General features: G+C 50.7%; 9 protein-coding genes across 10 annotated transcripts; 3 read left to right on the top strand and 6 right to left on the bottom strand.

Annotated features, from left to right (window-relative positions):
* Positions 1-2,894: 2,894 nt before the first annotated feature.
* On the top strand, positions 2,895-3,971 carry TrAtP1_002275 (uncharacterized protein; the record flags this gene model as incomplete). Its single annotated transcript, XM_066111388.1, has 1 exon — positions 2,895-3,971. One exon carries the CDS (start codon positions 2,895-2,897, stop codon positions 3,969-3,971), a length of 1,077 nt encoding a protein of 358 aa, XP_065967462.1.
* A 238-nt stretch (positions 3,972-4,209) lies between these two features.
* TrAtP1_002274 (uncharacterized protein) lies at positions 4,210-5,543 on the top strand (the record flags this gene model as incomplete). The annotated part of the gene is made up of 2 exons (XM_066111387.1): positions 4,210-4,895; positions 5,312-5,543. 2 exons carry the CDS (start codon positions 4,210-4,212, stop codon positions 5,541-5,543), a joined length of 918 nt encoding a protein of 305 aa, XP_065967461.1.
* A 39-nt stretch (positions 5,544-5,582) lies between these two features.
* Positions 5,583-7,021, bottom strand: TrAtP1_002273 (uncharacterized protein; the record flags this gene model as incomplete). The annotated part of the gene is made up of 2 exons (XM_014085490.2): positions 5,583-5,588; positions 6,707-7,021. The coding sequence occupies 2 exons, from the start codon at positions 7,019-7,021 to the stop codon at positions 5,583-5,585; spliced, it is 321 nt and encodes a 106-aa protein (XP_013940965.2).
* Positions 7,022-7,942: 921 nt separating this feature from the next.
* Positions 7,943-8,362, bottom strand: TrAtP1_002272 (uncharacterized protein; the record flags this gene model as incomplete). The annotated part of the gene is made up of 1 exon (XM_066111386.1): positions 7,943-8,362. The coding sequence occupies one exon, from the start codon at positions 8,360-8,362 to the stop codon at positions 7,943-7,945; it is 420 nt and encodes a 139-aa protein (XP_065967460.1).
* Positions 8,363-8,736: 374 nt separating this feature from the next.
* On the bottom strand, positions 8,737-9,108 carry TrAtP1_002271 (uncharacterized protein; the record flags this gene model as incomplete). The annotated part of the gene is made up of 1 exon (XM_066111385.1): positions 8,737-9,108. One exon carries the CDS (start codon positions 9,106-9,108, stop codon positions 8,737-8,739), a length of 372 nt encoding a protein of 123 aa, XP_065967459.1.
* A 972-nt stretch (positions 9,109-10,080) lies between these two features.
* TrAtP1_002270 (uncharacterized protein) lies at positions 10,081-13,051 on the bottom strand (the record flags this gene model as incomplete). The annotated part of the gene is made up of 2 exons (XM_066111384.1): positions 10,081-12,973; positions 13,040-13,051. 2 exons carry the CDS (start codon positions 13,049-13,051, stop codon positions 11,015-11,017), a joined length of 1,971 nt encoding a protein of 656 aa, XP_065967458.1. The 3' UTR covers positions 10,081-11,014.
* A 335-nt stretch (positions 13,052-13,386) lies between these two features.
* Positions 13,387-13,791, top strand: TrAtP1_002269 (uncharacterized protein; the record flags this gene model as incomplete). Its single annotated transcript, XM_066111383.1, has 1 exon — positions 13,387-13,791. The coding sequence occupies one exon, from the start codon at positions 13,387-13,389 to the stop codon at positions 13,789-13,791; it is 405 nt and encodes a 134-aa protein (XP_065967457.1).
* Positions 13,792-20,588: 6,797 nt separating this feature from the next.
* TrAtP1_002268 (uncharacterized protein) lies at positions 20,589-23,312 on the bottom strand. Its single transcript, XM_014085496.2, has 2 exons — positions 22,886-23,312; positions 20,589-22,808 (listed from the first exon to the last, which is right to left on the bottom strand). The coding sequence occupies exons 1-2, from the start codon at positions 23,061-23,063 to the stop codon at positions 21,844-21,846; spliced, it is 1,143 nt and encodes a 380-aa protein (XP_013940971.2). The 5' UTR covers positions 23,064-23,312; the 3' UTR covers positions 20,589-21,843.
* Positions 23,313-23,677: 365 nt separating this feature from the next.
* TrAtP1_002267 (uncharacterized protein) lies at positions 23,678-27,692 on the bottom strand. Of its 2 annotated transcripts, XM_014085497.2 has the most exons (5): positions 26,699-27,692; positions 25,376-26,538; positions 25,119-25,237; positions 24,821-25,055; positions 23,678-24,653 (listed from the first exon to the last, which is right to left on the bottom strand). In XM_014085497.2, exons 1-5 carry the CDS (start codon positions 26,888-26,890, stop codon positions 23,966-23,968), a joined length of 2,397 nt encoding a protein of 798 aa, XP_013940972.1. In that variant the 5' UTR covers positions 26,891-27,692; the 3' UTR covers positions 23,678-23,965. The 2 variants fall into 2 exon arrangements, with proteins under 2 accessions (XP_013940972.1, XP_065967456.1); XM_066111382.1 differs by lacking the exons at positions 23,678-24,653; positions 24,821-25,055 and having other exon boundaries at positions 25,215-26,538.
* Positions 27,693-27,896: the final 204 nt, after the last annotated feature.

Here is a 27,896-nt window from a genome sequence, read left to right as displayed (position 1 = left end):
GAGGCGCCGCCAGTCTCCTTCCCACGAGCATGCCAGTGAGTAGCCCAATTCTTAGTGCTAGCATCCAAGCAATGTGGACTACAAGACAACCAGGAATTCCTCTCTTGCGAGCTCCCAAGAGAGTCTCTTTGTAAGAATCGAGATGTGCTGAACAAAAAGCCGGTTTCTAGCTCTTGTCGTCCTATTATCGGCACAAAGTGGCTTCTTAGCTAACAGTTGACAGTCAAACAGACGAAAGAAACGAGACGCTCACTTCCTTCAAACAACGCGACCCAAGATCTCTTGCCCCCCGTCACGAACTACAATTCCTTACCGTGCTAGCTATGAGCAGAAGACCAAGCTATAGGCAATTTCAGGCATCGCTGTGCTGTGATGATCGCGAGAAGTACTTTGCAGGGTACGAAATATTCGACAGCAGTCATTCAAGGTATCCAATCGAATGGTGCAGACCGTGAGGTTATGGCTGTACCTTTGCCGTATTATTCATCTAATCCAAGGCATCCTGGAATTGAGTGACAGCCAACGCAAAGGTGTGCAGCTGCCGACAAACTCGATTTCTCCCAGGAAGCCACATGCAGGGCTATGGTGACTGGCAAGTCCTCCATTATACAAGGGCCATCTGGAGCCAGAAGGACTTTCGCCCCTACTGTCGCCATCGATAGTTTTGTAAAAACCTTAAAGGCCTGCATTCGTTGCCTGTGCCTGTCGTTAACGCCGTTCAAAAAAACCATGCGCTGGAGCAGCTGCTAGAAGAATGTGTCCGCTTGGATTTGGGCAAAGTTGTGCGTCTTGGTAGACAATCATGCTCTGCAATCATTGCCCTTCTTACCATTTACAATGCTTGAACCTCCTACAAGTTCCGGAGCCTGACCCCGGGAGCCAAGCAATGTGGAATCAAAACTCTGCAACCCTTAAGGAGTTGTTCGACATTTATCCTCGCGATATGGTCTGCGTCAAAGACTTTCTTAGCTCCAGCTTGATTACTGATGAAAATTATCAATCTCCTCTCGATAATGCAGCCCAACACAAAGGCAAATTCGATAATACGCCTAATAGGTATACCCATTTTCGCATGCCTTAACCCTAGTTCTTACAGCGGCCGACAGGATACAAAGGTTTTGACAAGCTCAAGCTTATGCCAGTAAGATCTCCCCCTGCTGCGGAAGGATAACAATGTCAGAGACTAGGAAACAGATACAGCCTTTGAGCTTCGCGGAGGCTGCGCTCCCGATGATGCCACATTCAAGCTCGCGGCATGTTCTTGCCTCTAAGCCTACAACACTCCATGTGCCTAGTGCCAGATTCTACTCTCTCTTCTCCTAATAGGGCCCTTGATCTTGCTCTAACCTGTGGAAACCTTAAAGGCAGCTCACTGGAATACTTCTTGCTATATCACCAATGAAGGAGGCTTTCAAACCATTGTTTGTATAACAACGGGGCTCTTCACGTACCACGGCCTTGTCACTTCTACAAAGTCCCAGGTTTTTTTGTTGAAGAAGCTGCGAAAGCCAAAAAATCGACTACCGCAACTGTTACGTGTGTTCCTATCACTAGAGCTATTGATCGAAACTATCGACAAACCCCTTCCAACATCTACGGCCTAAACCAGGAGGCTTTTAGCCTCCATTTTTCCATATTTGAGCGCTTGATCAAGCTCGGGATCCTTTGTTATACTCTTTAAATAACAATGTGTAGCGACAAGTGCCCTTGCGGGCATTCTTGCAAAACGGGATACCATGCCGAAAATCAGATACACGATGACTAGCAGCATCGCTCAGGAAGGGCCTTCTGTGGCCATTGCTGTATCAAAGTACATGTATGCAGTCAGGTTTGCTCATGCTTGTACAAGTGCTATGGAGCTGGAAGCCGGCTGGAGGAGGATTTCGAAGGCTCCAGCGGGCTCCAGCGGGCTCTACTAGCCCCCATCGCCTGCCAAAACGCCTCCAGATTGGCCTTTTCCCAGTCAATGCCAGGGCTGTAAAAATTTGTGCAGACTATACAATCGATGAGCTGTTGTTCTATAGCTATCGAAGGTTGGTGATAGGGTAGAGGGTAAGGGGGGCGGCATCAGCTAAAGCAGCTATACCCCAACCAATGGCTCAGAAGTGAGCCTCGGGTGCATGCAGCAAGAAGGGGGAGGAGCTGTTGATTGATTTTAGCAGTGACTAGATAAAAAAATGAATGTCGATATTGCTTAGTGTTTACTCCTGTGTTCCAAAAACTACGATTTCCGGTGTATATACCACTATGTAGGTGGAATATACCACCGAAATCAGTCTGAAAGTTGTTCAAAAGCCAAGCACATACCAAATAGCTATAGGTAGATGATAGCGCGAACAGACTTGGTGGCTGTAAAGTAGCATCAAGTGGCTCCATGGTGGTATTAAAAATTTAAAATGGCCACATAGCAATGAATAAGTAGGAAAGTCTGAGTAGCCATGTCCAAATGAATAAAAGGTGGTAGTAAAGTGCCAAGTATAAATAATGCACGTATTTCTAGACCTTTTATACTGCAATAGTGTCGTATGGCGCACCTTGAAATAGTCTCGGAGATGGTTGTTGTACTGCATGCAGCCTCTCAATTGGCCTATCACGGCAGCTAAACAAGCTGCCAGGTACCGCTAAAGTGGCTCTGGGGTAAGGCTGCGGAATCGGCGCGCAAGGCTAAACTCAAAGCGACATCGGTCGATGTTACGTAAGCGGCGACAACGCAGCCTCGCCTGTTCTCCAGGCGTGATGGCGTCGTCCACAGCTCTCCACCAACTGCGGCGTCACTGTGAGCTTTGCGTCGCACTCCACGTTCGTCTCCTCCAGGCAGCGATGCATTGCCAGCGACGGTACTGACTCAATGCCTGTGTGCCTCTAGACCTGAACCACCGACAGCGCGACGACGAATGGACGAAGAGGAGCAGTCGCGGGCAAGCTCGCCCACGTCCGACCGCGACAATGAGCCGGATGAGGTCATGGAGGATGCCGACGACGGTGACAGAGAAGAGGAGGGCGACTTTGATGGCGAGAACAACAACGAGGAGGAGGGAAGCAGGAGGGGAGAGACGGAAAACGGCGGCGACGAGACCGCCACGGTGGTGGTGATGGGCGACGACAGCCAAGCCGCGACCAACCCGTACTCGCTCTCGAATTCTCATGCCGACGTCGACGCCGATACCGACGACAGAGTCCCTCCCAAGGAGCATACATCGCCCGAGAAGAAGGCCGACTCGCCAGGGCTCGACGAGCTCCCGACTCTCTTTCGAACGTGGCGCCCCAAGATCCGACCCGAAGTCTACTCAGCGCGGCTGTACGACATTGTGCCCACCATGGCAGCGCCCATGTCGACAAGCATCAACGCCATGGCTATCACGCCGGATCTGCGGTACTGGATCACGGGAGGGGCTGACGGGTACATACGCAAGTACGACGGGCAGGGAACCATCAACGGCAAGCTGGCCCTGACGGTCGCACAGAGACACCCTTTTGTCGACTCGGTCACAAAGGCTGGCATTCTCATGTCGTACTGGCCCAACGAAGAGCCCGCGGCGCCGGGCCGTAGCGATCAGGAGCATGTTCTCTCGTCTGTCTACTCGCTGGCCGTTCATTCAGAGGCGCTCTGGCTACTGTCTGGGCTCGAGTCCGGCGCAATCAACCTGCAGAGCGTACGCCACGACGAGGGGAAGAGGATATCATGTTTGCAGAAGCACACTAATGCCGTCAGCGTGTTGACACTGGCCCCTGACGAGAGAAGCGTTCTCAGCGGTGCATGGGACAAGAACATCTTTGACTGGGATCTTGACACGGGGAATGTGAAACGAAGTTTTGACGGCAGTGGTGGTCAGATTTCGTCCATTGAGCTGAGACCTGCAAGCGGTGCCCCAATTCCTGCAGACGCCGACGAGCCTTTGCCGTCGAGCACCATAGCCACCAATAATGGGGCGCCAATGAGGAAAGCAAGCTTTATCGGGGGGAGACGATGATGGAAGCTCAAACGGAATTGACAAGTCGATCACTGTTGCAGCTAGAGGGGAAGATGAAATCGCTGTTGCAGCCTCTCCAGCACATGAGAGTCTTTTTGGAGGAAGTGATGATGCGGGTAGTTTGTTTGGCGAGACAGCAGGTGAGCAGCCTTTTGGGCATGATGACGACGAATTTGGGGCTAGTATGAGCATGGGGCAAGAGAATGATGCGAGCATGAATCACCCAGACGACACAACCATGGCGGGCTTAGACAGTACAGTAACTGGAGAGGAAGCCAAGCCATCAGAGCCTGTGAAATCGCCAGTGGGAGCGGATGCCATGGATGTAGATACCCCACGTCCAGATACTGCTACTGCTGCTGCTGCTCCAGCCCCAGCCCCAGCTTCAGGCCCTGGGGACACGCAGGTTTCGGCCATGTCAGGCATCTCAGAGCAGACAGAGCTGGCGACAGATACGGATACCATAAAAGCAGAGGAATCTAGCCAAGCACCGCAGGAGCAAGAGCAGCCTCTGGAAAGCCAGTCCATGGCTGATATATCTGAGCAAGTGGACACGAAGAGACCGCAATCTCCAATGATACTCAGCTCGCAGCCGCCTCCCACGCAGCACGAAGCTTCACAGATATCACGCACGACCTTTTTGTCGTCAGCCATAGACGGCACAATTCGCATCTGGGATCGAAGAGTACCCAACCCTGTAGCGAGAATCAACAACCGTGCCGGTGTGCCGCCCTGGTGCATGAGCGCTTGCTGGAGCCCAGACGGCAACAAGATTTATGCGGGCAGACGCAATGGAACGGTGGAAGAGTTTGACATAGGAAAGGCAAAAAGGGGATGGCAGCCAGAGAGGGTGCTGAGGTTTCCAGCAGGAAGTGGTGCAGTGAGTGCAATCAAGCCCATGGTCAATGGACGACATCTAGTCTGGTAAGTCTGCAGTTGATGGTGATTTGTTGATGGAGAAGGAGAAGGGGAGAGAGAGGATCAAGAAGAAGGAGAAGCTTGACAACAGAACAAAAGAACGTGGAAGTATGAGAAAAGAAAAGAAGAAAAGAAAAGAAGAAAAGAAGAAAAGAAAAGAAGAAAAGAAAAGAAGAAAAGAAAAGAAGAAAAGAAAAGAAGAAAAGAAAAGAAGAAAAGAAAAGAAGAAAAGCAGAGGAGAAAGGAGAAGAAAAGACAGGAGAAGAGGCGAAATTGAAAGATGAAGATGATGATGAAGATGAAGGGCAGAACAAGCGGAGAGGGGAAGGAAAGAAGGGCAAGATGATTGTGATGCAACGATGCCGTTGTTTGGGGTTCTCCGGACTGTTTGTTCATGGGCTAACAAGACTTCTTGCATTTAGTGCCTCGCATGACATCCTCAGGCTGTATGACTTGCGCGAAACTCGCGCCTTCAAGCACTCAACCGTGCCGTTTCTCATCATCCCGGGACCTCCCAGAGCCGGTGTCATCTCGAGTCTGTACATTGACCCATCGAGCAGATTCATGCTTAGTGCGGCAGGCACGAGAGGATGGGATGGAACGAATACAGAAGTGCTTATTGGGTATGAGATTCATGTCGAGTCTAATGCTTGAGAAGGCGGCGCGATGGGATGACAGGAACGAAGCGAATACCTAAGCCTAATGACAATGATTGTTAGCAACCTAATGATAAACAGTGGCGTTTGGGGTTGGGAGCTTGCAGGGAATCAAACTAATGTCGAGGAATAGACGATTCGAAATGAATATTACCAGATAGAAAGGACCTGGGGGGCTTTTCAGGAGTGCTGGTTGTGGTCGATGGTGGGAATGGAGATCAGCTGATGGAAGCGATTGATAAGGGGGAAATAATAGAAGAAGCAAAGAAGCAATTCGAGATTCAAGAGGGACAGGTTGGAAGGAAGACGAGGTTGAAAGCTGGAGAGCAGAAGACGCCGGGAAGGAATCGTTCGAAGTGGTGACGCCTGAAGCACCTAGAGAACAGGATTAGAAAAAAAGAGGAAAAGCAGATAAATAACCAGACAATGCATACCCAAATAGTTCAGATAAAACTATCAGCGTTTGAAATAGGAAATAGGAAAAAATCGGAAAATGTTAGAAAAAGAGAAAAGAATCAGCGTGCATAGGTGCGAACGGATAGGAAAGAGCTCGTCTCCAGGTCACGTTATGCTGCACCTCCTGACTCGGCTGGGGCAACTGGCAAGCACTCGCTATCAATACAGCACTATCAATTTATCCTGCGAAGATATGAAATGAATACTTTGCTCAGATATATGCCTATTGCAACCTTGCGTCTATCTATTGTCAACGAGTGTCCGAAATATCTTTTCCTTTGCGGCCTTTCCCCTATTTGCCCATGTTTGCCTGAATCTCTGCGCACTCTTTTTTTTTTTTTTTTGGTTCTTTTCAGTGTTACAATCCCTGATATCCCAACTAATATCGATGCTTCAGTCTCCTCTCTTCCTTCAGGTGTGTCTGTGTCTGTGTCCTCTGTCTCTGATCCCTCACTGTTTGTGGAATCTACTCTAATGATTATGGCTTCACGAGCAGCGCACGTCTTTCCCTTGTCTAGGAAACACTCCAAGTGGTTTTTTGCGTTCCATCCTTCGAATAAGTCTCGCCAACAAACGTTTCGAATAACCAATTTTCCGAGAGCAATGGCAAAGTTTCGCTCTTTCGAGACGGAAATTCCCCCCCATCAAGAAAAAGGTTCACGTGGAGTATTGGAACATTGGTCATGGGCATGAGCACGCTCATACTTTGCTGAAGTACTCTATCGGCCAAGATTTCTTCGACTTATGAAATGTCTCCCATCTTTCGTCAAATATCTTTACCCACTCGGCCGTCGGGGGCCATTGACGCCCCCCATACAGCTCACCGAAGCTCTGCCTGACGTCCTTGTCCATGTGTTTAATAACAAGAGGGTGCTCATCAAACCTGAAATCTTCTTCTTCCAACATTCCTTGCTTGTATTCACGGAGCAGCACTTGGACAGGTTTTTTCACAGGAGGTTTCTCGTCATTTGCGGGTGAGTTTGGCTCGTCTGGGGCTGGTGCAGATAGACAATTTCCCATTTTCGATGTGTATAGAAAGCTGCAACTATAGATATATGTGTACAGCAAACGGTAGTAATGACTCGTCTTGTGCTTAACTTTGCATTGGAATGATGATGATGTGGTTTTTGTTGTTGATGGCGGTACACAACGTTAATAACAGGGAAAGGCCATGGTTTTTATAATTTTTAAAACACAATTACATTTCCAATCCCTTTGATAAACACTAGATGTATTCCATTTGTATACATTGATCACTTGACAATAACCCTTTGTTCTTCCTTCTCGCTCATTACCGTTTGCGTCCAGACCCAGTTGCCCAAAACCTTTCCCACTCTTCGTTAAAACCTTTTTTCCATTCCTCTTTTTCGTAACACCGAATTGTGGAAAATACGCCGATGAAATCTTGTATTTCATCGCCGGTCATAAGTTTCACAAACCAGTGATCCTGGATCAGATTTCTATCTTCTACCCAATTGATAAGTTCAACGCGCATTTGGTGAGGGTCTACGTCTGTGATTAGACGCTCCTTATGTTGTTCTTTGTTTCCGACGCTACCGGCCGGCTTGACTTGAGCGTCCTTAGACATGCAACACCCCATTTCAGATAAGTATGGACGTTATAGACAATGTATATGTGCATGCGAGTGCGCGAGTGTGCGAGTGTGAATGGTGTGTGTGTGTGAGTTGTGTGTGTTTGTCTGTCTGTGTGGCAACTCAAGTAACAGGTAAGTATCTTGTCTGCTTCTGAACATTGGTGATGATACTCCAAGTTAATGTATGGGAAATAATGATGATTTTTATAATCTATTAAACACGACTAAATAGATTTGATCTCTTTGATCACCATATCCCCCTTTTCTTTCTCCATATATTGTATTAGTCACTTGACAACCACCCTTTGTCCTTCCTGCTTGCTCTTTGATGTTTAAGTAAAGTATTACTAGTAGCACGGTTTAATATCACGTAGAACAGGCAAAAAAGCAAGCCCCTCGTTATACTCGATCCACTTCTTACCACCCCCCTCCTCCCAAAATTCATTCCAAGCCTCCTTGAGATCCATCTTCCATTCCTCCTTTGTTTCCCCCCATAACCATCTCAGCTTCTTGGACTTCTTGAACCGGTCAAATAGGGGCTCGAAATTCCTTCTATCTTCCCCGGTTATGTAGTCCCCAAAAATAGCCTTAGTAAGCCAAAAATATCCACCTTCAATTTGCACTATGAAGCGTCGGTGTAATTCGTCACGCTCTTCGACTGTGCGTGGATATTCGATTGTACGAGTCTCAATTTCGCTGCGAACAATTTCGCTGCGAGGGGCCTTCACACGTCGAGCCAGCTTAGAGACAGATTCCTTCAAGTCCATTTTGGATACGTATGGAAGTTGTTAGGCAGCGTATGCGTGCGTATGCGTGTGGAAATCTAAGGTATCAAGTGTCTTGTGCTTAATTGTGCTTTTAAAGGCTGGTGGTGAGATGTCAAGCTGATCTATAATCCATGGGAAATAGCCATGGATTTTATAGCCCATGAACCATAATTAAAAATGTTTAATAATTTAAATTAAAATATTAAATATTTTCATAATGAATTTATCGCTGAATAGCAGCCCCTGTTCCACCCGCTCTTATGATATCCCCTTTTCTTATTTCCACATATTTTAGTAGTCATTTGACAACAACCCTTTGTTCTTCCTGCTTGCACTTTAATGTTTAAGCAAAGTGCTACCAGTAGGACGACTGTCTAGGTATAAACCTGAATGTCCAACGTATCATCCTCACGATTACAGCCATTCTTCCACTTCATTCCAGAGTCAGACATCCAAAACTTATCCCACTCCTCTTGAAACTCCTCCTTCCAAGTACTTAACTCCTTTGATCCTCTGAGCTGGGCAAACTCGGCAAATAGGAGTAAGAACTTTGCTTTTTCATCTCCATTCATGAATTCCCACGAAAAGTGACTAGTAATTCCGAAATTTCCTCCTCTTATGCATTGCATCAGGTGATCGCGTATTTTGTCAGGGTCTGGGTATGCGCGTAGACGGGCGATTTCATCAGCGTCAGTTTCGATGGAAGAGCCTTGACCCCGCTTAAAGAAAGATTTGTTCGAGCTCATTTTGGTTAGGTAGGAAGATTGTAGGTTGTGTGTGTGTTTGTGTGTGTGTCTGTGGAAACCAACGTAATAGGTATCTTGCGCTCAACTCTGCTCTCAAAAGTTGGTGATAGTATGTCAAGCTTATCTCTAGGAAAGAGCCATAGCTTTTATAGCCGATAAAATACGATCATATAACTACAGTAATTTTGAATACGACTTCAAATCTTCTGTTCAAAGTGAATTCATCACTGAACAGCAGCTCTTGTTCCACCCGCTCACTCGTTGAACCACCGCAGAGGCCAGAATCCACACACATGAAATGACATGAGATATATTGAACACATTTTCATTTACCTTGACAGCCTGCTCCCTGTAGTCTATTCCCGCATTCTGAACAAAAGGAAAGAATACCAGCATATCTCATCAGCATCCATCACCGTGATCTCATGACCGTCTATGAATCTTCTTTCTGCTCATCCGTAAAAGCGTGTGTGATCCGCAGAGGTGGGTGAAACAGAAAAGAACACTCAAGCAGTAAGACCATGGCCTGGCCAGCAAAACACTCACCAGTCATCACATGAACAATATCGCCCCTTTCAAGTCGAAATCTGAACAACGAAAAACATCAATGAAAGGTATAAAATGCGCTAATCTGAACAGCCCGCTCGCTGCAGTCCATCTTTGCATCACGTCAAAGAAAAATAATGCAGGAATATCTCGTAGGTATCCACCACAGTGATCTCGTGGCTATTACCCCTTTTGTTCTTTTGTCAGAGTATATGTATCGTTCGTGGGGGTCCAGTAATCTGAATCGCGCCCTTCGATGTCTGGTGACAGAATAGAGTGGCAGAACAAAGCCACATTGGAGTCATCCGCCACATGGAGAGGCTAGCAGACTAATGAAAGAAAGCAGACTTGCTCAAGATACTCAGATACATGAGAGTACTACATCATGGTCACTACATCAACATATAGTCTCCTTCAGGTCAAAATCTGAACAACCAAGAATATCATCATTTATCCGTCTATACGCTCCACTAATCCACAAACATGTACCAGTCCTATTGCAGATTCCATCCCCTCATACCTGTATACATTGGCCGATTAAACTGCTAGGAACAAAGACAAAAAGCAAGCCGGAATCAAGGCAAAAAAAAAAAAAAAAAAAAAAGGTCAAACAGCAATCAAGTAATCCAAAGTCCTCCCTTTTTCATCCGCACGCATATATATGATCCCGAGCATTTCCAATAACAAAAGACGAAAGGAAAAAAACAAGAAACTAGCTCTGCAAGCTTCCCAAGTCCGAGATCAGATAAGACCATTAGAAATCCATCTCGATAGATTAAACCTCCAACTCCTCCCTTGTGGGGGTGGATTCCGCGATATAAGATACTATATAGAAGACACACATGATAAAAATAAGGAAATTTTGGTGTTGTAGACTGAGGCTGTAGCAGAGAACAAGGCTCTCAAATCAGGTGGCGGCTAGATGTACGCCCAGCGCTTTTCGTTTGTAGAGAAGAAAAAGCGGTGTAGGTTTTTGGTATTATCATTATTAACCAAGGCAGTGGATAAAAAAGCAGGTGTTGCCTTGAGATTGCGGACATTTCGATGCTCGAAGCTCGGTGTTGGTTGTCCGTTAAGCAGATGATAATAAGAGACTGAAAAAGACATGCAAAGGAAAAACGTTCGCTGAGTAGCGCTGAGTTGTGATAATAGTACATGGAGCAAAAGCGCAAGTGAGATTAAGGAAATATTTTGATGCAACGTCGACGTGAAAAGCAATCGATGCTAACAGCAGACTGCAGTGAAAATAATAACGATGGTAGTGCCGGTGATCGGTAATGATTAATAAGAGAGAGCGTGATGGATTTTTTGTGGCGTTTTTTCATTTCTTGTTCTTTGTCTTGACCAGGGCTTGCCTTGATCAATTGACATTGGGGTCGCTATAGAATGGATTCATTCCCCAGCCAGCACTTTGGTTAGGCTGCTGCTGCTGTTGGTGAGCTGATGTGTCCAAAAAGGTTGAGCTGGCGATGCTCTCCCAGTCCTCGAAGATGACGGGATTGGCAGAATATTCAAAGTCCATCATGCCCTCTGTCATGGGGGCATTTGAGCCTTGGGGCACAGGCGGCAGCTCGCGCTTATCAAGCTGAGACGGCTGCTGCTGCTGCTGTCCTGCAGGGAAAGCCTGAGACGGAACAAAGGCAGAGGGATTTCGATACGGAGTCGAGTTGAAGGCGTTTGGCGCGCCAGCTGGAGACGCGAGCATCTGCTGCGGCGTCTGTGACGGCAGCGGTGTGGCAAAGGACATGCGAGCATCTGCCTGCTGCGGATAGCCAGACGCAGGAACCATGGCATTGCCGGTGGGCGCAAACTGCGGCTGCGGCGACGGCTGGTTGTTTGAAAAGGCCATGTCGGACAGGTCAAAGGCGATGCCCACAATCCACTGGGCCTCGCTCTCGTCGCCGGAGAAGAACTCGAGCAGGTCCTGCAGCTGGCCGGGATTCTCCTTCTCCAGGAAGCCCTGCGCACGCCCCGTCTTGCTGGGATGCCAGCTGAACTGCGGACGGCGGCCGCCAAACTCGGCCTGCTTGCTCGTCACCATGGCGTCCCAGGCGTTGTGGATGAGCGGCTGGTGCAGCAGGCCGTAGACGACGCGCGAGTGCATCCAGTCAGCCTTGCCCAGGCCAGACTCAAAGTGCCGGGCCACATGCTCGACGTGGCGCTCGCGGGCCGGGTGCAGGGCAGAGCAGAAGCCGCAGGCCCAGTACTTGCGCTTGCGCAGGAAGCGGACGACCTTTTCGGCGTGCGGACACGTCTTGCAGCCGTGGCACTGCTTGTGGTGCTGGTTGAACGAGTTGGAGCCCCAGAAGCTGCGGTTGCAGCCCGGCTCGGGGCAGGGATACTTGCGCCAGCGCTCGTGGAACTCGTCCTCGTGGCGCTTCCAGTCGTACTTGCGCTTGAAGCTGGTCTCGCACGAGGTGCACCAGTATATGTTTGTCTTGTTGGCCGACGAGGGCGACGGCGTCATGGGCAGCGACCGGGACGAGGCCGAGGCCCACGACATGGACGAGCGGGCCGAGTTGACGGACCACAGCGAGGCGTGGCCCGAGGATCCGGAGCTGGTGGAGGAGACGGAGATTCGGGGGCGGTGGTTGAGATACGGCATGGACGGCGAGATGAAGGCGGCAGGGTCTGACTTGCCGCCAGAAGCCGCTGGAGCGATCCGGGAGACCTGCTGGAGCTGGCCGGCGGGGACCTGCGGCGGCAGGCCGTTGACGTTGACGGCGGCCCAGGCGCGCGTCACATCGTCGGCAAAGGACGACGGCTCCGTCTTGATGATGGCGATGGAGGGCGCGCCAGGCCCGGGCGACGGCGCCGTGGCCGAGGAGACGGGAATCGGCGACGTGGCCGCCGACGAGGTGGAGAGAGACGCGACGGGCGAGCTGAGGACGGCGGACGACGACGGCGCAAGGACCGAGGCCTGGGGCGACTGCAGCAGCGGATGCGAGGGGGACGAGGCCGGGTGAGACAGCAGCGGCGACGGGATGGGGGTGGCTGCGGGCGGCGAGGCGGAGGGGGCCAGATTCTGGTCGACCCATTGGTGGAGCAGGTCTTTGGAGAGGCCAAAGTCGATGAGGACCTGGAGGTTCTTGCGGGCCTCGACGAGGACGTTTTGGGCGCTGGGCGACTCGACCTGCTGGTGTTGCTGTTGGTGGTGCTGGAGGTTTTGGTGTTGCTGCTGCTGCTGCTGCTGCTGCTGTTGTTGTTGTTGTTGTTGTTGTTGCAATTGTTGAAATTGTTGTTGTTGTTGCTGTTGTTGCTGCTGCTGCTGCTGCTGCTGCGGCATATGAGGCTGCGAGAACTGAGACATCATCTGAGACTGTGGAGGATGAGTATGCGAATTCTGCTGAGGCTGGCTCAGCTGGTGGAGCTGGTGAGACTGAACCGTGAGATCCATTGCGAGAGCGCCTCTCACATTTGACGCTGGCGGAGGGCAAAGTAGGTGGTGTTTTCCGTCTGTTCGATATCCCTCCTCTTGTTGGCCTCTTGTTTCCCTCTTTGATTTCTTCTTCTTTTTATTCTTCTTCTCCCCCTTTTGGTTGCGCAGCTATAGTATGTAACGAGTGGCGATGTAAATTGGGTGTTTGTTTTCTTTCGGAGTCGAGCGCCGGGAAACTGAGACAAGCAAGATAGAGTGCTGCTCAAGTGTGTGTATGTTTGTTTTTGCGGCAGCGGACGAATTGGACAAGAACGAATGCGGTAGCGAGAGTCGGGGGGAAGCGATAAAAACGAATGGAAGGAAGAATAGAAAAAGCAAAAAAAGTTCAAAAAGAGCGAGAGGACGTCGGTTCAGAAGCGCAGCGCAGAGGAGAGAAGAAGAAGAAGAAGAAAAGGCAAGATACGGATAACGGGATTAAAGGAGGAAGAAAGATGCAAAGTAAAGAAGAGCGCAAAAAAAAGAATTGCGTGAGAGCAGACAATGGGAAAGAGCGGCTGTGGCTGCGGGAGGGAAGAGAAGGAAGGAAAGGAACCGTCCGAAGGGCTCAGCGGTACAGGCCAGGTACAGCCAGGCGAGGTTGCGCGCCCCAGCCGATGGACGGTGCCGGTACTTGCGGCCCAGGTACTCTCGACACGTGCGAGAACGATCCCAGCAGGCAGGAAAAGGCTCCGGCCGGGCCCTTTTTTTTCAATGATTAGCGCCGCTGTTTGCTGGAGATTGTACGTGTAGCAGGATTTAGGCGAGTGTGGGAATACGATGGAGGCAGAGATAATCAAAAGATGTCCAGAGGCAAGCAAGCAGCGGGCTCGGGTTGAGTGACGAAGGGGCTGCTGCGTAGCAAATAGAGTGGCGGCAGCAGAATCGAGGCTAGTCGCAAGGTTGCCCAAGAGACTCGGCGGCCTTGTAGATGCGAGGTTGCTCGGGGGTGTGGAGGGTACTGCGGGACGAGGTAGCTTTTGGGTCGGGGACCTAGAGGCGCGCCAACGCCGGGGACCCAGGCCTTTAGGGGAGAAGCAAAACAATGAATGATAGTGATGGTGAGAGCGTGCTAGAAGTAGCGCCAGCTAGTACACAGGCACTAGCTGCTACGACTAATATTGAGGTGGCAGTAGCAGTGGCAGTAGCAGTGGCAGTAGCAGGCAGAGTAGAGGAACAAGTATGGGGCATGTATAGCAGCAAGACCGTGTAATAGCAGAGGCAGTACCCCGTAGTGGTACGATACCGATGCGGTACGATGCTATACCGAGCTGCTGTAGTGCCAGGTGGGTGCTGTCCGTGGTGGGTATCAGACCGTTGTGTGTATAATAGGAAAAGAGCGAGAGCGTGGGAGAGGAGAGAGAGAGAAGAGGGCAAGATGGGGACGGAACTGGCGGAGAATCAGAGATAAGAATGGACCGGGGAAGAGATTGAATGAGAGAGAGGAGGAGGAAAAGAGGATGGGCAGGGTCAAGCAAGAATGCCGAGCTCTAGCTGGACTGGATTGGACTGGATTGGATTGCTTCCCAAGCAGAAGCAAAGCAAATGGTGCATGTACCTCCATCCAGCTTGTATGCATGTACAGCATCTACGAGAATGGGCTGGACATGGGGATCTGGAGACGAGTGAGCAGCGAGTTGAGCACAGGCACAGGTACGTACAGGCACAGGTACAGGTACGCACGGAGTTACAGCAACCATGTCTCGCGCCGTGGAGAATGCGTGCACCAAAAGGCCCTGAAGGGATTAGCGGGCTGGACGTGGTTAATATGGATATGGATGTTGGAGAGGCCTGGGCTGGGCTTTTTTTGCTTTGGGCTTGGGCTGGATAATTTGCAAAGCCAAGCCAAGCAGCAACAAAAAAGAGAGAGAGAGAGACAGAGACAGGGTTTATTGGATATGGAGTCTGGGAAGAGTGTGTGTGCCTGTCTTGTACCGGCTACGGGCTGTGAGGGCGGGAATCAGCGGAGAGGCCGCCGTACCGTGTACCTCCACGCTGGCCAATCGCGACGACACGGGTCGCATTTGGATGAATGTCGGCCATTAATATATATTTGGTATTATTACAGCCCGATGGAGCAGCGAGGGTGAGCGAAGAGGGAAGAGGGAGGAATGAGAAAGCAGACAAAAAAAAGAAGGCATCGGAAAAGAGGACAAGACAAACAGCCGATGCTGCTGCGGGAGTCGGAGTGGCAGCAAGATGCGAGCTGAACAACGAGCTGAAGACGATGAAGCATCCTTCGACTGCGTTGTTCGCTTGCTTTTGCCCGTCTATGAGAAAAAAAAGCGACAGAAGCCGGGGAGCACGCAAGGCTCCGGCGGAGTCATTTGGGACAAAACGAAGAGCTGAAAAACAACAAACAGGCCCCCAAAGCAAGCACGACGCCAAGGGACAAGCAGTAAAGAAACCAAAAAATCAATAAAATGACGGTCAAATTAAAAATAGAGCGCAAAGGCAATGCTACTCCAGAGCTAATACAGGCACCATCTCAGTGATGAGTCTGCCATTGCGTCAAAGGCCAGGCCCCAGTCCGCCTTGTCCCGGTGCTAGGAGAGCCGCCTCCACCAGAGCAATGCAGACTAGAGCAGCAGCTGAGCTCTCTTTTTACTCTTACGACTGCTGTTCCGGGCAAGGCGCGATATCAAGCGCAAATCCAGAGCAGAGGCAGAGCCGGTTCCAGCGCTAACAAGATGGACCGGCCTGGCGCTAGATCCCCAGCACGGGCTGAGGCTTCAAGTTCCTCGCAGCTCATCCATGGCCGTCTTTTATTTGTTTGTGCTATACAGTATACACTGTAGCAAAACGTGCGTGTGCGTGTGCCTTAGTTTACTGTAGTCGGTGCTAGGACCCGGAGCTTTATCAAACTAAAAAAGAGGCTGGGCTGCGTACTGAGACGAGGCCGGCAAGAGATTGGTCTTCTTGGCCCGGAAGCAAAAAGCACGGCTATTATGGATCACTGCCAGCGCAGCCCTGCGTCTGCGAATAAGAGGCAGCAAAAGAGAAAAGAGACGAGACAAGAGACATGTCTCATCTCGCCTTGGTGCTACCAAGAAAAAACGTGCCCTGATGAGTCTGTGTCTGTGCCACGACGCCACGCAGAATACGGGGGGGATCGATAGTAGCCGTCTCCAGCTCCCTACGTCCCTCCCTGCGCTCGGTAACGCTGTGTCTGTGTAATTCGAGGCAAGCCTTCTCGTCTCGTCGTCAACATGTCTCAGAAACCCGCGTACAGAAAATCGACAAGCATCGACATGTCTCTCTTTTAGGCGGAACACGCCACAAGGCGTTTTAAACGCGTACAAGTGGCGTGCCGTCAGAGAAGAAGAAGAAAACAATCTGAGCGATGACGATGATGTCCACTCTTTTTTTTTCTTTTTTCCTTTGTGTCCCTTTCCATCGGTTTTTGACTACGGATCATGGATGGATGGGGCCCTCTCTCCCCAATCCTCTGCCGTGTTGCCAGCAAGACTTCGCCATGGCAAATGGCAATCCGTGCGCCCCTGTTTAGCGGCTCTGGGATGGACAAGCCGGCGATCCTTTTTTGTCTTTGTGTGCATGTATGGATGGATGGATGTATAGACTTGTAAGGTAGTTTGCAGTAGTACTCCAACGTACAGTACGCCGACTGTCATGAAAGGGCGTCTCAGCAAATCCCTACACTGTTAGAAAGCATGCTCAAGTAAGTAACATTCCAAAATAGCCCGGCGTATCATGTCCCCCATTCGCAAAAAGCCAATAAATACAAGTACGCGTGTTGTATATGCATGCCGCTGCTGCACTTTCCAAAAAAGTAATCAGTCGTTTTTCTCTCTTCTTTTCCCTCCTCTCTCTTCCACACTTCGGCGACTATCCCGGGACCCTCGAGAAACCTTGTCCTGCTGAAAAGATGCAAGACAGCGAGCTCTGACTGGTCCGCATGGTGAAGGGGGTGGGTGATACACGTTTTTTTTGGTTGCCCTTCCCTCTGGCCCTTTATTTTTTTAGCTCAGGGGCCCTTGATTTGCTCAAGCTTTGGCCTGGGGGAGGCAGAAGGAGCGAAAGAGGGAAAAAGTGTGTGTGGGTGGGAATGGCCTCTGTATGGCAGGGATAACCCATGAAGTCTCTCTCTCGTCTCTCTCTCTCTTTTCGCCATGGGGCTGGGACTCTAATACCAGCACAGAAGACAAGAAGAATTACTAATTGGCACTAAAAACGCTACTAAAAGCTTCGCTTCGTGCCAATGACAACATTTCAACCCCTGGTCGCTTTTTTTCTGTTAGTGGCCCCCCCCCCAAAAAAGCAAACAATTCAAATTTCAGAACAAAAAGGAACAGCCCGCATTTTAACCCCCCCCTTGTCCCTTGTTCGATTTTGGCTCGTACCCGCGCAGAGGGAAAGAAAAAAAAAGGGACGGCGGTTCTGTTCCTTTTTTTTGCCATGGGGGGGATGGATATGGGGGATGGATGAAAGAGGAGACGCTGGGCTTCGGAAGGCTTCTCCGTCCCGGGAGCGAAAACGAAGAAGCGCAGCAGCCCTTGATATTTCTTCCTTCCTAGTCGATGGGCCGTGATCGATGCTCATATGCATCTCATCTGGAGTGCTAGGTGATACTGTGCTTGTACATACCTAGGTAGGTGGTGGTAGAAGTAGTACTACTTGTAAGCCCGGGCTTACTTTGTATCGTAACGGTTTCTCGCCCCCCCAGTTTTCGTTTCTTTTTTGGCTTACCGGCTTTTTTTTTTATTTTCCTCGTCAATTGCCTCTTTCAATTTGCAAGTAAACAAAACAAAGCTTGTGCAAAGAAAAGGGGTGCGTGAGCTGCCTACACTGAGACAATGTCTCTCTCGCTCTACATTTCACCATGTAATTAGAATAAGATGAGAAAAAAAAGAAACGAAAGAAAAAAAGAAAGAAAAATCTCGTCATCTCACAGCATCCAGTCTGTTTGATTGGCCGCTTTTTGGCAACTGGAATCTTTTTCCTTATTTTTTCATTAATCCCGCGCGGCGATCACTCCTCATCGCCATCTTCCTTTTTTGCTCCAATCTTGCTCTGCTGTGATCTTCACGCCACTAATGCAGCGTCAACACACACTCACGCTTGCTTTGTGTCTCATCATGTCTCACTTTTGCCCAACGACTGCAACCGCACCACGCCCTAATTGCTTTTTTAGCATCGTTTTTAGCTAAGAAAAAAGGGAATGCTAGCAAAAAGGTAAAAGATGAGCCCATAGCCAGGGGCACCAGGCACAGGCACAGGCACAGGCACAGGCACGAGCTCACTGGCCCAGGCACCAAAATAAGTCGCGCAATCACACAGACACAGACACGGCAAAAGGTAAACTCGTACAGCACAGTAGACTGCAGCGTTTGTTGCAGATCGATGGAGAAGCCCGCGCCAAGCAAGCAAAAAGCATGGCCTTGAAACACTTGAGCTGCGGCTGAGCTCGGAGCTACAGGCGTTTGCGTTAGTACGAGAAGCCGGCAGCAGCATCGTGAGCAGGTACCAGCCCATTGGGAATAGCAGCAGCGAGCTTGAAACACAAAGGCCAACTCAGTGAATAGTGCAGTCCGGCTTCTAAGCTGGATTTGATCTCTTCTTGCGCGCGTGTCATAAACGGCAGCCGAGAAGCTGGTCTCCACCCCTGGCTCTGGAGAATACGGACAATGCTCGCTCGGAGGAGTCCGTATTATCATGTGCCATCTGCTAGCACTCTTTGGCTTCCGTTACGGTCTTTGTGATTGCCGCAATTATCTGATCTACCCACCTTGTACTTCAAAGTGATTCTACGTGCAAGACAGTTTGAGCACCTCACTCTCTGCCTCTACAGACTGCTTACCAATTCAGTCGTATCAATTAATAATGCTTCTACTCTCCCGTCAACCTCGGGATACCAACCAGAAACCCCTCAGTTTCCGTGCAAACGGTACTGCAATCACAGCCCAAACCACCATCACAGGAGCCGTAGCATCTCTGCACAGCCTCGCAGCGTATTCAGTTCAAGGGCCCTTTAATAATACATTACTGTACAAAACTCCGTATAGAAGGCAAGAGAGAAGCAAACAGAATCTCAGCCCCATGCCTTGGACCCCCCGGCTGTGTCAGAAATAGATTAAGCAAACCCGGCGTCTTCATCTGACCCAGTGGCAAGACAGTGACATCTTTTGTAATTTTTTTTTCCCGTCTTCCGTTCGAGTAAGAGAAGAATCCTTTCGGTTATTCTCTCCCGATGCTGCTGCCTTGCTTTTCTAGAATAGACAAGGTCCCATTACTCCACAAACAATGCTCAACCATTACATACTGTAGACTCCAGCTTTGGACGCATCAGGAAGCTCATCTACAACGCCCACGCACGCACAGACAGGCACAGAACAAAATATGCGTCTTACACGCATTGCCACCTACCACATAAACTCACATACATGTAAAGCAAACAAAGACAAAGAGCGTTGCATTCGCCCTTGCTCACATGTCATTTTCTCGATTCTCCCGGCCTAGACTCCAGTCCGACAAAAAACGTGGCTTTCTAGATTGAATAATTTCTTCTCTTATCTCGCCTCCACCGCGCTGCTACCCGGCCACGTTTCCCTCGGCTCTCTCTCACTCTTCTGTCTGTTCTTCGGACTTCTTCCATCTAGGATTGTCTTTATTTCGATAGAAGGGGATCCCCTGCCAATGCTGTCAGCTCCTTGTCCTTTCTTGCACTAATTACGGAGCTCAGCCCTCGAAACGTCTGTGCCCTCTTTTTCCCATCTTTGCCCACTCGATTGCGATAGACCCTTATGACGGAAGCTGTGGATGCCAGTACATCGTATCTTCAATCTTTAGTCTCTTTTTTTTTTCAGGATGAACATGATACACTCCATTTCCATTTTTTTTATCACAGGCTATAACCACTTACAAGTAGATAGTCGGACTACTAACCATCACTAAGCAGCCGTATAGTCCTAGTGAAACACACTATGCGTTTCGTTTCCAAACGCCTCCGCCACAGAGCCAAGCTCTCAAAATAGAAGACAAGACGCCTTGAATTTCCATATTTATCCAGCATGAATATTAAAGATCCACTTGCCGTCGGGACCGTCCCTCGATTTGCCTTTTTTTTTTTCACTCAATTCATGCTGCTGTGTAGTTACAGCAATTTTTTTTTTTTTCTCTCTAATTGCTCCTCTCCACAAAGACCCTGCCAGTAGCAAATACGGACAAGGAAATGAGGGCTCGATGTTAGTCAATGCGCCATGACGATGGTCGGCGATCTACGAGAGAGACAAGCAATCAATCCCTGAAAGCCACATGATTGCGCATCATTCCTCGACCCATGATGCCGGCAAAAAAAAAAATTAGATAGTAAAGCAGAGAAGCAAGGGTTTGCAATTTATTAAGATTTGTATATTCATACTGGTGCTTGTACAAGCATTAGAGAGCAAAAGTCAAGGGATTAAATCCCCAGCAACTCGTCACGTCACGTCACGTCACATGGATCGCTTCTTCAGCTTTCAGCTTTCCATGTCATGCCAATAGTGGAAGTTGTAGCCATCCAGCTATTGATTGCTGTGTTTGTGTTTGCGCGGCATAGGCACAGCCGCCTCCTAAATCCTAAATTGAGCCAGGCAAATGAATAGACGCAAATGCATGAATTAGATGTTAATACAGTTCAGTTGGAAACAAACAATGATTAAGAAGAGGAAAACAGCTAGAGACAAAGCCTTTGTCTTGACGCATGTACAAAGAAAACGATAAACCCGAATTTCATCCCATCCCATCCCATCCCCTCCAATTCACAGTGAATCCTCTCAAGAAAAAAAAGATATTCTACAAAACAAATAGACTTGCCAAAAGACAAAAGAATAGCAATAGAACCCTCAACCATCACAATCAACAATCAACACCCTTGCCTATGACAAATGCCAGGCTATTTTCTCTCCCAAAAAGAGGCTCTGCGTCATCTCGGTCCGGCAAAGAAACCAGGGGTGTCTCGGAGTTGGCAGTAGAATAGAGAAAATCACCACCATGTCGTATATAGAATCATGTTCCCTTTCTAGCTGATAGTCCGCTGCTGCATCGTCAAATCAAAGCAACGCAATGCAATGCAATCAATCATGCCACGCGCATCTGTGATGCGAGGCCCTGTCCGATTGACATCTCTCTTTTCGCGGCGCTCCACTCGAAATCTCCGCTCTTGCCGAGGCACAAACATTGGACAAGGCCAAAGTGACATGTAAATGCTTTCCAATCATTCCATCATCATGCCTGTTTTGTATTATAGCCGCGCTCTGTCTATTGACAAGTCCGAGCAGTTGCCATTTCGTATCCAGCTCCTACTTCCGCGGCAGGTTTCGCTCCAGTTTCAGCTCCCTCTCTTGATTCCCAAAGTCCAGAACAATCCAGCTCTCGGCCCAGTCCGCTCTCAACTCCCTGATTGTAACACACAAAGAAACTACCTTGTATAGAGTAGTAAAAGCAGTAGAAAAGTAAATAGTATCTCGCCAAATAATGTCGCACAAGTAGCACCAGAAAGTAAGAGGCGCCACCTAGATATATAGGTAGTAGTAACATGTGAAGGAAGAAACGCCACCACCATGGCTAATTATGGATGGTAATGGTTGATGTACGCTCCTCGTCCATGGTCTCGATATAGTATCAACCAAGCATTCGTCTCGAAGCAAGGTCGAATCAAGCTCCCATCTCGAAGCAAGTTCAAATCCAGCTCTCATCAAGCACATCGAGCTCATCAAGCCCTCAAGCACTCAAGCCCTCAAGCACTCGTGCTGAAATAGTAATTCTCCCACAAATACTCATAGTCCTCCAAAATGCCCGCGATAAAGCCCGGCATCCTCCTCGTCATCCCGCTCACCGCCCCCCCTTGTCACATTCTCGTAAAAGGCGCCTCTCATCGCCCACCAAATCATGGCCCAGCCGCGCTTGTTCCACTCGTCGCGCTCCAGCGCAGACGTCCGCAGGCTTCGCTGCCTCAGCTGCCGCGCCGCATATTCCACCGCCACGCCCACCAGCCACGGCGTCCACGACTTCTTGTTGCGCGTGCGGGCCAGCGCCACGGCGTAGATGAGCGGCGTCAGGATGTGCAGCATCTCGGCCAACTGGCCGCCGCCCTGCAGCGAGTTGAGCAGCTTGTTGGCCGGCTTGATGTCGTCGGCCGTCAGCACGCGGCCCAGCAGATACGTGCTGATGTCGCCCGGGTTCGGCAGCGAGGGCAGGCTCATGCCCGTCCGCGGCATCGTCCACTCCTTCTCGTACGCCGTCTTCTGCGGGCTGCTGAGCAGCATCGCCGACGCGTTGGGCGACGTCTCGTCCATCAGCTCGCTCTCGCTCTCGCTCCGTGCCGTCACCAGGTCGTCGTCGTCGGCCTCGGCCTCGTCGTCCGGCACCGGCTCGCGCTCCGGCAGCACCGGCGTCACCAGCGGCCGCGACCGCGTGACGCGCAGCAGGATCAGGCGGCAAAAGGCCTTGATGCCCTCGAGCAGGATAATCACGTTCCACCGGCCCTTTTCGCCGCCGCGCCGCTTGGCGCTCATCTCGCACAGCAGCTCCGTGTAGACGACCATCTGCAGCACCACGGCGATGCGGCGGTACGTCTTGCTCTTCTGCGTCCAGTACCGCGTGTAGCGCGCGTGGGCCGACCGGATCGGCGGCGTCGGCAGCTTGGACACGGCCTGGGAGAGGATGCCGTCGTGGTAGAGCGACAGCAGCTGGACGCCCGAGTGGATGGACTCGGACGCAATCTCGGCATCGCGGAAGCGGCCTGGCGTGTTTGAATTTCAACGATTAGCCCGCCTTCTTGGTGTACATCAGGTTACAGTCAACGATGGGGCCACCAACCGGGAATGATGTATGTCAGGCTCCTCAGCGCGCTCTCAATCTGCGACACCTGGCCCGCATTCTTGGTGATGAAGTCGTCGTACATGCTCAGCCATTTCGGCGGCATCGACAGAATCTGGCCAGCCGTCACGCGCCGCTGCGGCCGATTCGTCGCCGGCTTCGTTGGATTTGACGCCATTGCATCTGCTTGCCTGGCCCTCGTCTTTGCGCTTGTGATTTGCGCCTCTCTGCTGTCTCCTCTCCTCGATATCTGGTGGTATCTCTCGTATTTCGCGCCCTTTCCGCGACGGGTGTATGCTCAATCTCGTGGTGGTCTTTTCGCGCGTCGCCTATTATGCCAGAGAAATATGGTCAGGCACCATGTCGAGGTGGCGATGGCGATGGCGATGGCGACTGCGTTTTTGTTGTTTCTGTCGTTGTTGTTGTCAAAGCTTGGATTTCAGCTGCTGCGGCACGAGAGATTGAGAATGACGCTTTCAGTGGAAGCCGAGGTAACGCCCCTTTGTGGCGCATGCCGCGGCCGGCTGTGGCTGCGCAACGCCCTCGGCTACCCTGTATTTGTACCAACATACCGATTATAAGAGAAAAATAATAATAAAAGATGATCCTTTTCATGAAATTCAATAATTGGCTTTACTATTGAATGGATGGTTCAATAAGAAAGGTAGTAAAATCAAATCAATATTCAATCTTTCGTGGCCTACAATATTGGCATCTCAGCAAATCTAGGGATCCAAGTATGTTGCCATAATCAATACTTACCCAGAGTTCAATTTAATCACAATATTTACATCACAAAATCAAACAAGTAGAATATCCAACCATGGTTCACTCAATATCCGTTATATACAAAAAAATCCACGGCGCATTAAATACTAAATTATCCAGCATGCTATTCTAGCCCTTTCCGCGTCCGTGAGGTGCATCACTCGTTTACGTATACGCCCTGATATCCTACCCGTCATGTATGGCCCGATATGCGTTTCCAAAAGCTCAATGGCTCATGGAGGAAAAAAAGAATAAAAAAGTTAAAGTGGTATCGAGTAAAGGGAGGTGAAAAAAAAAGCCTCCGAGGCATCACTACAATTTGGCAAATCCTGCATCCTCCAACTCTTGCCCGGTAGGCAGCATCGGTCTTCCCTGCATTGGAAAAGGCCAAAAGAGCGGATTCTCTGCTGTTTCTGCCGCCTTTTTTGTGTCAGGCGCCTGCAGCGCTTCCGCAACCTCTGGGGAGGGCCCAAAGCCGCACATGTAATCGCCCTCGCGAACATTGGGTGCGAAAAAGTTGAGGCTGCTCGTGTAAGGCCTGACCAGGTTGTCGGCGTCATCCGGCGGCATCTTGTCGCCGTCAACATTGACCTCGATGTTCCATTTCTTTGCTAGGAAGCGTAAGATGTTCAGCGCCTGCTCGGCAAAGTGATGGCACGGCGCCATCTCTGTGAGATCCGCGATACCCTGATTGAGGGCATCCGTCACGCGGGGATCGATTTTGGCCGCCTTCTTCATCCTCTCTTCGTTGGTTGCGGCATCGTCGGCGTCGACCCCGGTAGCGCCTATGGCAAGGTGCATAATAGCCGATGTCAAAACAAAGTAAGGGACAAAAGAGGGCGTTCTCTTTAGTGTGTATAGTTGAGAATATGATGTTAATAAGCCTTGGATGGCGTCGGCAGCTTGCGAGCAGACGTCTCGAGGCGAAACCTTGGAGCCAATGATGCGGAGCTTGATCAAGGGTCTGAAAAGGAGGAGTATGGCAAAGTGGTAGTACATGCTGTCCATTTCATCTCTATGTTAGCATCCACAACTTGAGAAAAGGGGGTGGGAATGGGGTCTTAAGAAAGAGAAAGAAGAGTAAAGAGAAAGGGAATAGAAAGAGGAGAGATGAAAGGGGAAAAAGAAAGCAAGAAAAAAGTGCAAGTTTATATATCCTGTACTCACTGCGCAAATAAGACGGCCGGGGTAAAGTTATGCCCCAGCCTCAACACTTCGGGTATCCGGTCGTACCAGTTCAGGTACTGCGTATAAATGTTCAAAAGGTCCCGGGCAGTAAGGGGCCTTCCTGGGGAATGGAGCACGTAGAGGGACTGGTGCACGAGCTCACTCAGCTCGCAAAAGCACTTGTATACTGACCGCACGTTGGACGGCTGCTCGCACGACCGCTGTAGCGGAGCGCCTTCGGATTTGTTAGTAGGCAGCCCTTGTAAATCAACCCCAAAAGTAGTCGTTCGGTCCTCACCGTCGTCGGTATACGGTACCCATAGAGACGCTTCAATGTCGTCGATGATGGCGGGTTTGGGTGGTAGATGGGGGAAGGAGGAGCACTGCGGCAGCGAACCGGTGGCCAGGGACCATGCACTGGAGGAGTAGCCAGGTTAGAATTTGTCATTTCTTATTCTCTTGGATCCGAGATCAAGATCAAGATGGCTTAATATATATATGTATGGGTATATATGTATGTATTTGAAAAAAAAAGGGTAAGGTTGGCAGACTCACTGATCTAATGCAAAAGCCCCCCAAAAGGTCGCAGACTGAACGGCAAGTTCGTCTTCGTCGTCTTCCTCATGAATGCGATGCAGACCCATCTCAAGAGCCAGCCTGATGCTCTGGCCAGCATAGTACCAGCTCTCAGAGTCACGGCCGCAGCTCGCTTCACGAATCGACATGATGCCCAGGGCCTGGATGGTTGTCAAGGAGTGATGGTCGATTTCCTCGTTGAAGAGCCGTTGGCTCTCCTTGAAGAAGTGGTCCCCAGAAGAGTAGGGGTCGTTGGGGTTGGCTCTTGTCATGGGCTGTGTGGAGAATCGACAGCCAAGGGCCAGCAGCGCATTGACCAAGATTGGCGAGCAGTATCGGTGTCTTCCGTCCTGGAAATCGTGGAGAAAGTGTTCCTTGCTGAGAGACGCAAAGGTTGGGTATTCCCAACAAAAGTACAGCGCCAATAAATGCTGGACCAAGTTGACATCGTTGGTGATGCTGGTCCACGACCCTGGCGGAGGCTTCGGCTCGTCGAGCGGCGATAGTATCTGCTCGGACCCCCGGAACCGCTGGATGCCATCGGGCAGGCTGTCCGCCTGCATCGTCTCAGCCCAAGAGCCGACTCGTGTCTGTGGTGGTCCCGGCTCGGCAGCCCAGTTCATCAGATCTGGATGAGAGCCGCTCCTGGTAGAGGTGGCCTGGCTCTGCGACGAAAAGTGCCAAGGGCTGGCCGGAGCTCCTCCCATCTCGGCGCTCAAACCAGGCATCTGCAGCGATCCGCCTCGAGCACCGACCGTGAGGGTCATTGACTGCAAAGAAGCACCAGAAGCATCGCCAAAAGGCTGCAGCGAAGACAAGTCATGGCCGCCGCCGGCAACACCGCCCAAGTGAGGGCCAGTGTGCGCATATACCGAGCTTGGTGTAGGTCCGCCCGGCGGAAGACTTGTAAGCCAGTCGGAGATGCTCTCCACGCTCTGGCCTCCGCGAAGACGCGCCAGCACCTCCTCCCACAGCTGCGGCCGTATCAGAGCAGCAAAGACCTGCTCGCTGGACCGCTGGCGCAGGCGCAGATTCTCGATTTCATTGCGCAAGTGTTCTTTTGACTGGCGCACCGGTACCTCATAGACACAGTCCACGTCATTCTGGGCCTTGCAGCGGCCGCAAGGTTTCTGTCCGTCACACTATGAAAACGCGTTAGCACTGCTTGATTCTTGATCTTGTGCAACCCAATCTCTTCCACAGCCATGTAAAAAGAAGAGTGAGTGAAGAAGGAGAGCATCCCCCAAGCTCGGTCCACAAGGCTGAGAGAGAGACGCAGCATCCCCAACACGACGAGCTCACCTTGGCACGCTTCTTGCGACATTCCGTGCAGGCATTGGGCGTCACAACCCCCAAGCCACGCCTGCGCTTCGACAGCTGCAGCAGCGCACTCGACGCCGGAGGGCCCTGCGACTGCGGCGTCGTCCCGCTTCCAGTGCCCGCGCTGGTGCTGGGCTGGCTCTGGCCCGAAGGCGTGCCCAAATCCTCCTCCATCGACGCGAGGCTGCCGAGTCGCTTCTAACGGGGGACGGGAAATGCCCAGACGCGCGCGCGAGAAGAGGCAGAATCGAATCGAATCGAATCGAATCGGGTCGAATCGAATGCCCTCGAGCTTTGGCAAAGGACGGGGCAGGGCGGGAGGCGGCTGCTTTTTCAGCGATGGGGAACCAGCGCGGTTCCAAGGCTTGAGTTGCGGTAGCTGCAGCCTCGTGGGATGAAAGACATGCTGCGGGGGAAGCTGTCCAAGGGCCTGGCAAAGCAGGGAGGGAGCTGAGAAAGGATGATCGGGGGTCCGAATCGCGACGAGAGACGGCGTTAGTGTCGACGAAGCCGAGGTGGCGGAGGCATCGGTGGGAAAGAGGTCTCGAGGCTGAAGGGAGAAGGGAAGAGGAAGAAAATTATGGATCGAGGTTGGAGGAGACAAGGTCGGGCCTTGAATCTGATGCCGTCCAAATTGCGGTGGTAGTGACGGAAAGCTGCTGTAGAGCATCGCCAAATGGCGGGGCCGGCAGCAGCTCCAGTGGGCTCGCAGCACGTCAGACTCAGCCGCCATTAGAGCTGTGGGCTGGTTAGCCGTTGGCGCTATTCGCCCACTAAAACTCGGGGGGGCTGATACAGCGACTTGGGCCGACCTCTCCATGGGTATCAAACCGAAAACCACCCAGAAAAACTGAAGCAGCTGCCGTACTGTCAGCCAAAAGCTTAGAGCTGATGGTGGCTGAACGCTAACAGGGCCTCAGATAGATGCCCAATACCAAATGATTGCCAGGATTCTGCCTGAAAAGCACAATTTACTGTGAAACAGAAGGATTCAAAAGCCAACAAAAAAAAAAAAAAAAAAAAAAAGATAGGCCTGGGGGCGATACTCTCGATTGGATTGCGGCTGCATTTCCGCGTACATGCAAACTGCAGTGATACATGTCTCGCTGCGATTGGTAGCCTTGTCCAGAAAATCAATATTACAGGAGCTCATGCAGGCGACAGAGCCCTGGACTTGGCG

The sequence above is a fragment of the Trichoderma atroviride genome, chromosome 1 (genome assembly GCF_020647795.1).
Source record: "Trichoderma atroviride chromosome 1, complete sequence".
NCBI lineage: Eukaryota > Fungi > Ascomycota > Sordariomycetes > Hypocreales > Hypocreaceae > Trichoderma > Trichoderma atroviride.
The sequence above is the reverse complement of the archived record's forward strand: the minus strand, read 5'-3'. Positions and strand labels throughout refer to the sequence as shown.

Bases quoted from the DNA above. Each gene is read 5' to 3' on its own strand.
- TrAtP1_002268 (XM_014085496.2), bottom strand. From the start codon at position 23,063: ATGGCGTCAAATCCAACGAAGCCGGCGACGAATCGGCCGCAGCGGCGC. The intron at 22,809-22,885 runs GTTGGTGGCCCC...CAAACACGCCAG, and splicing joins CCTGACATACATCATTCCCG to GCCGCTTCCGCGATGCCGAG.
- TrAtP1_002267 (XM_014085497.2), bottom strand. From the start codon at position 26,890: ATGGAGGAGGATTTGGGCACGCCTTCGGGCCAGAGCCAGCCCAGCACC. The intron at 25,238-25,375 runs GTGAGTCTGCCA...CTACTCCTCCAG, and splicing joins GGGGCTTTTGCATTAGATCA to TGCATGGTCCCTGGCCACCG. The intron at 25,056-25,118 runs GTGAGGACCGAA...ACAAATCCGAAG, and splicing joins GGTACCGTATACCGACGACG to GCGCTCCGCTACAGCGGTCG.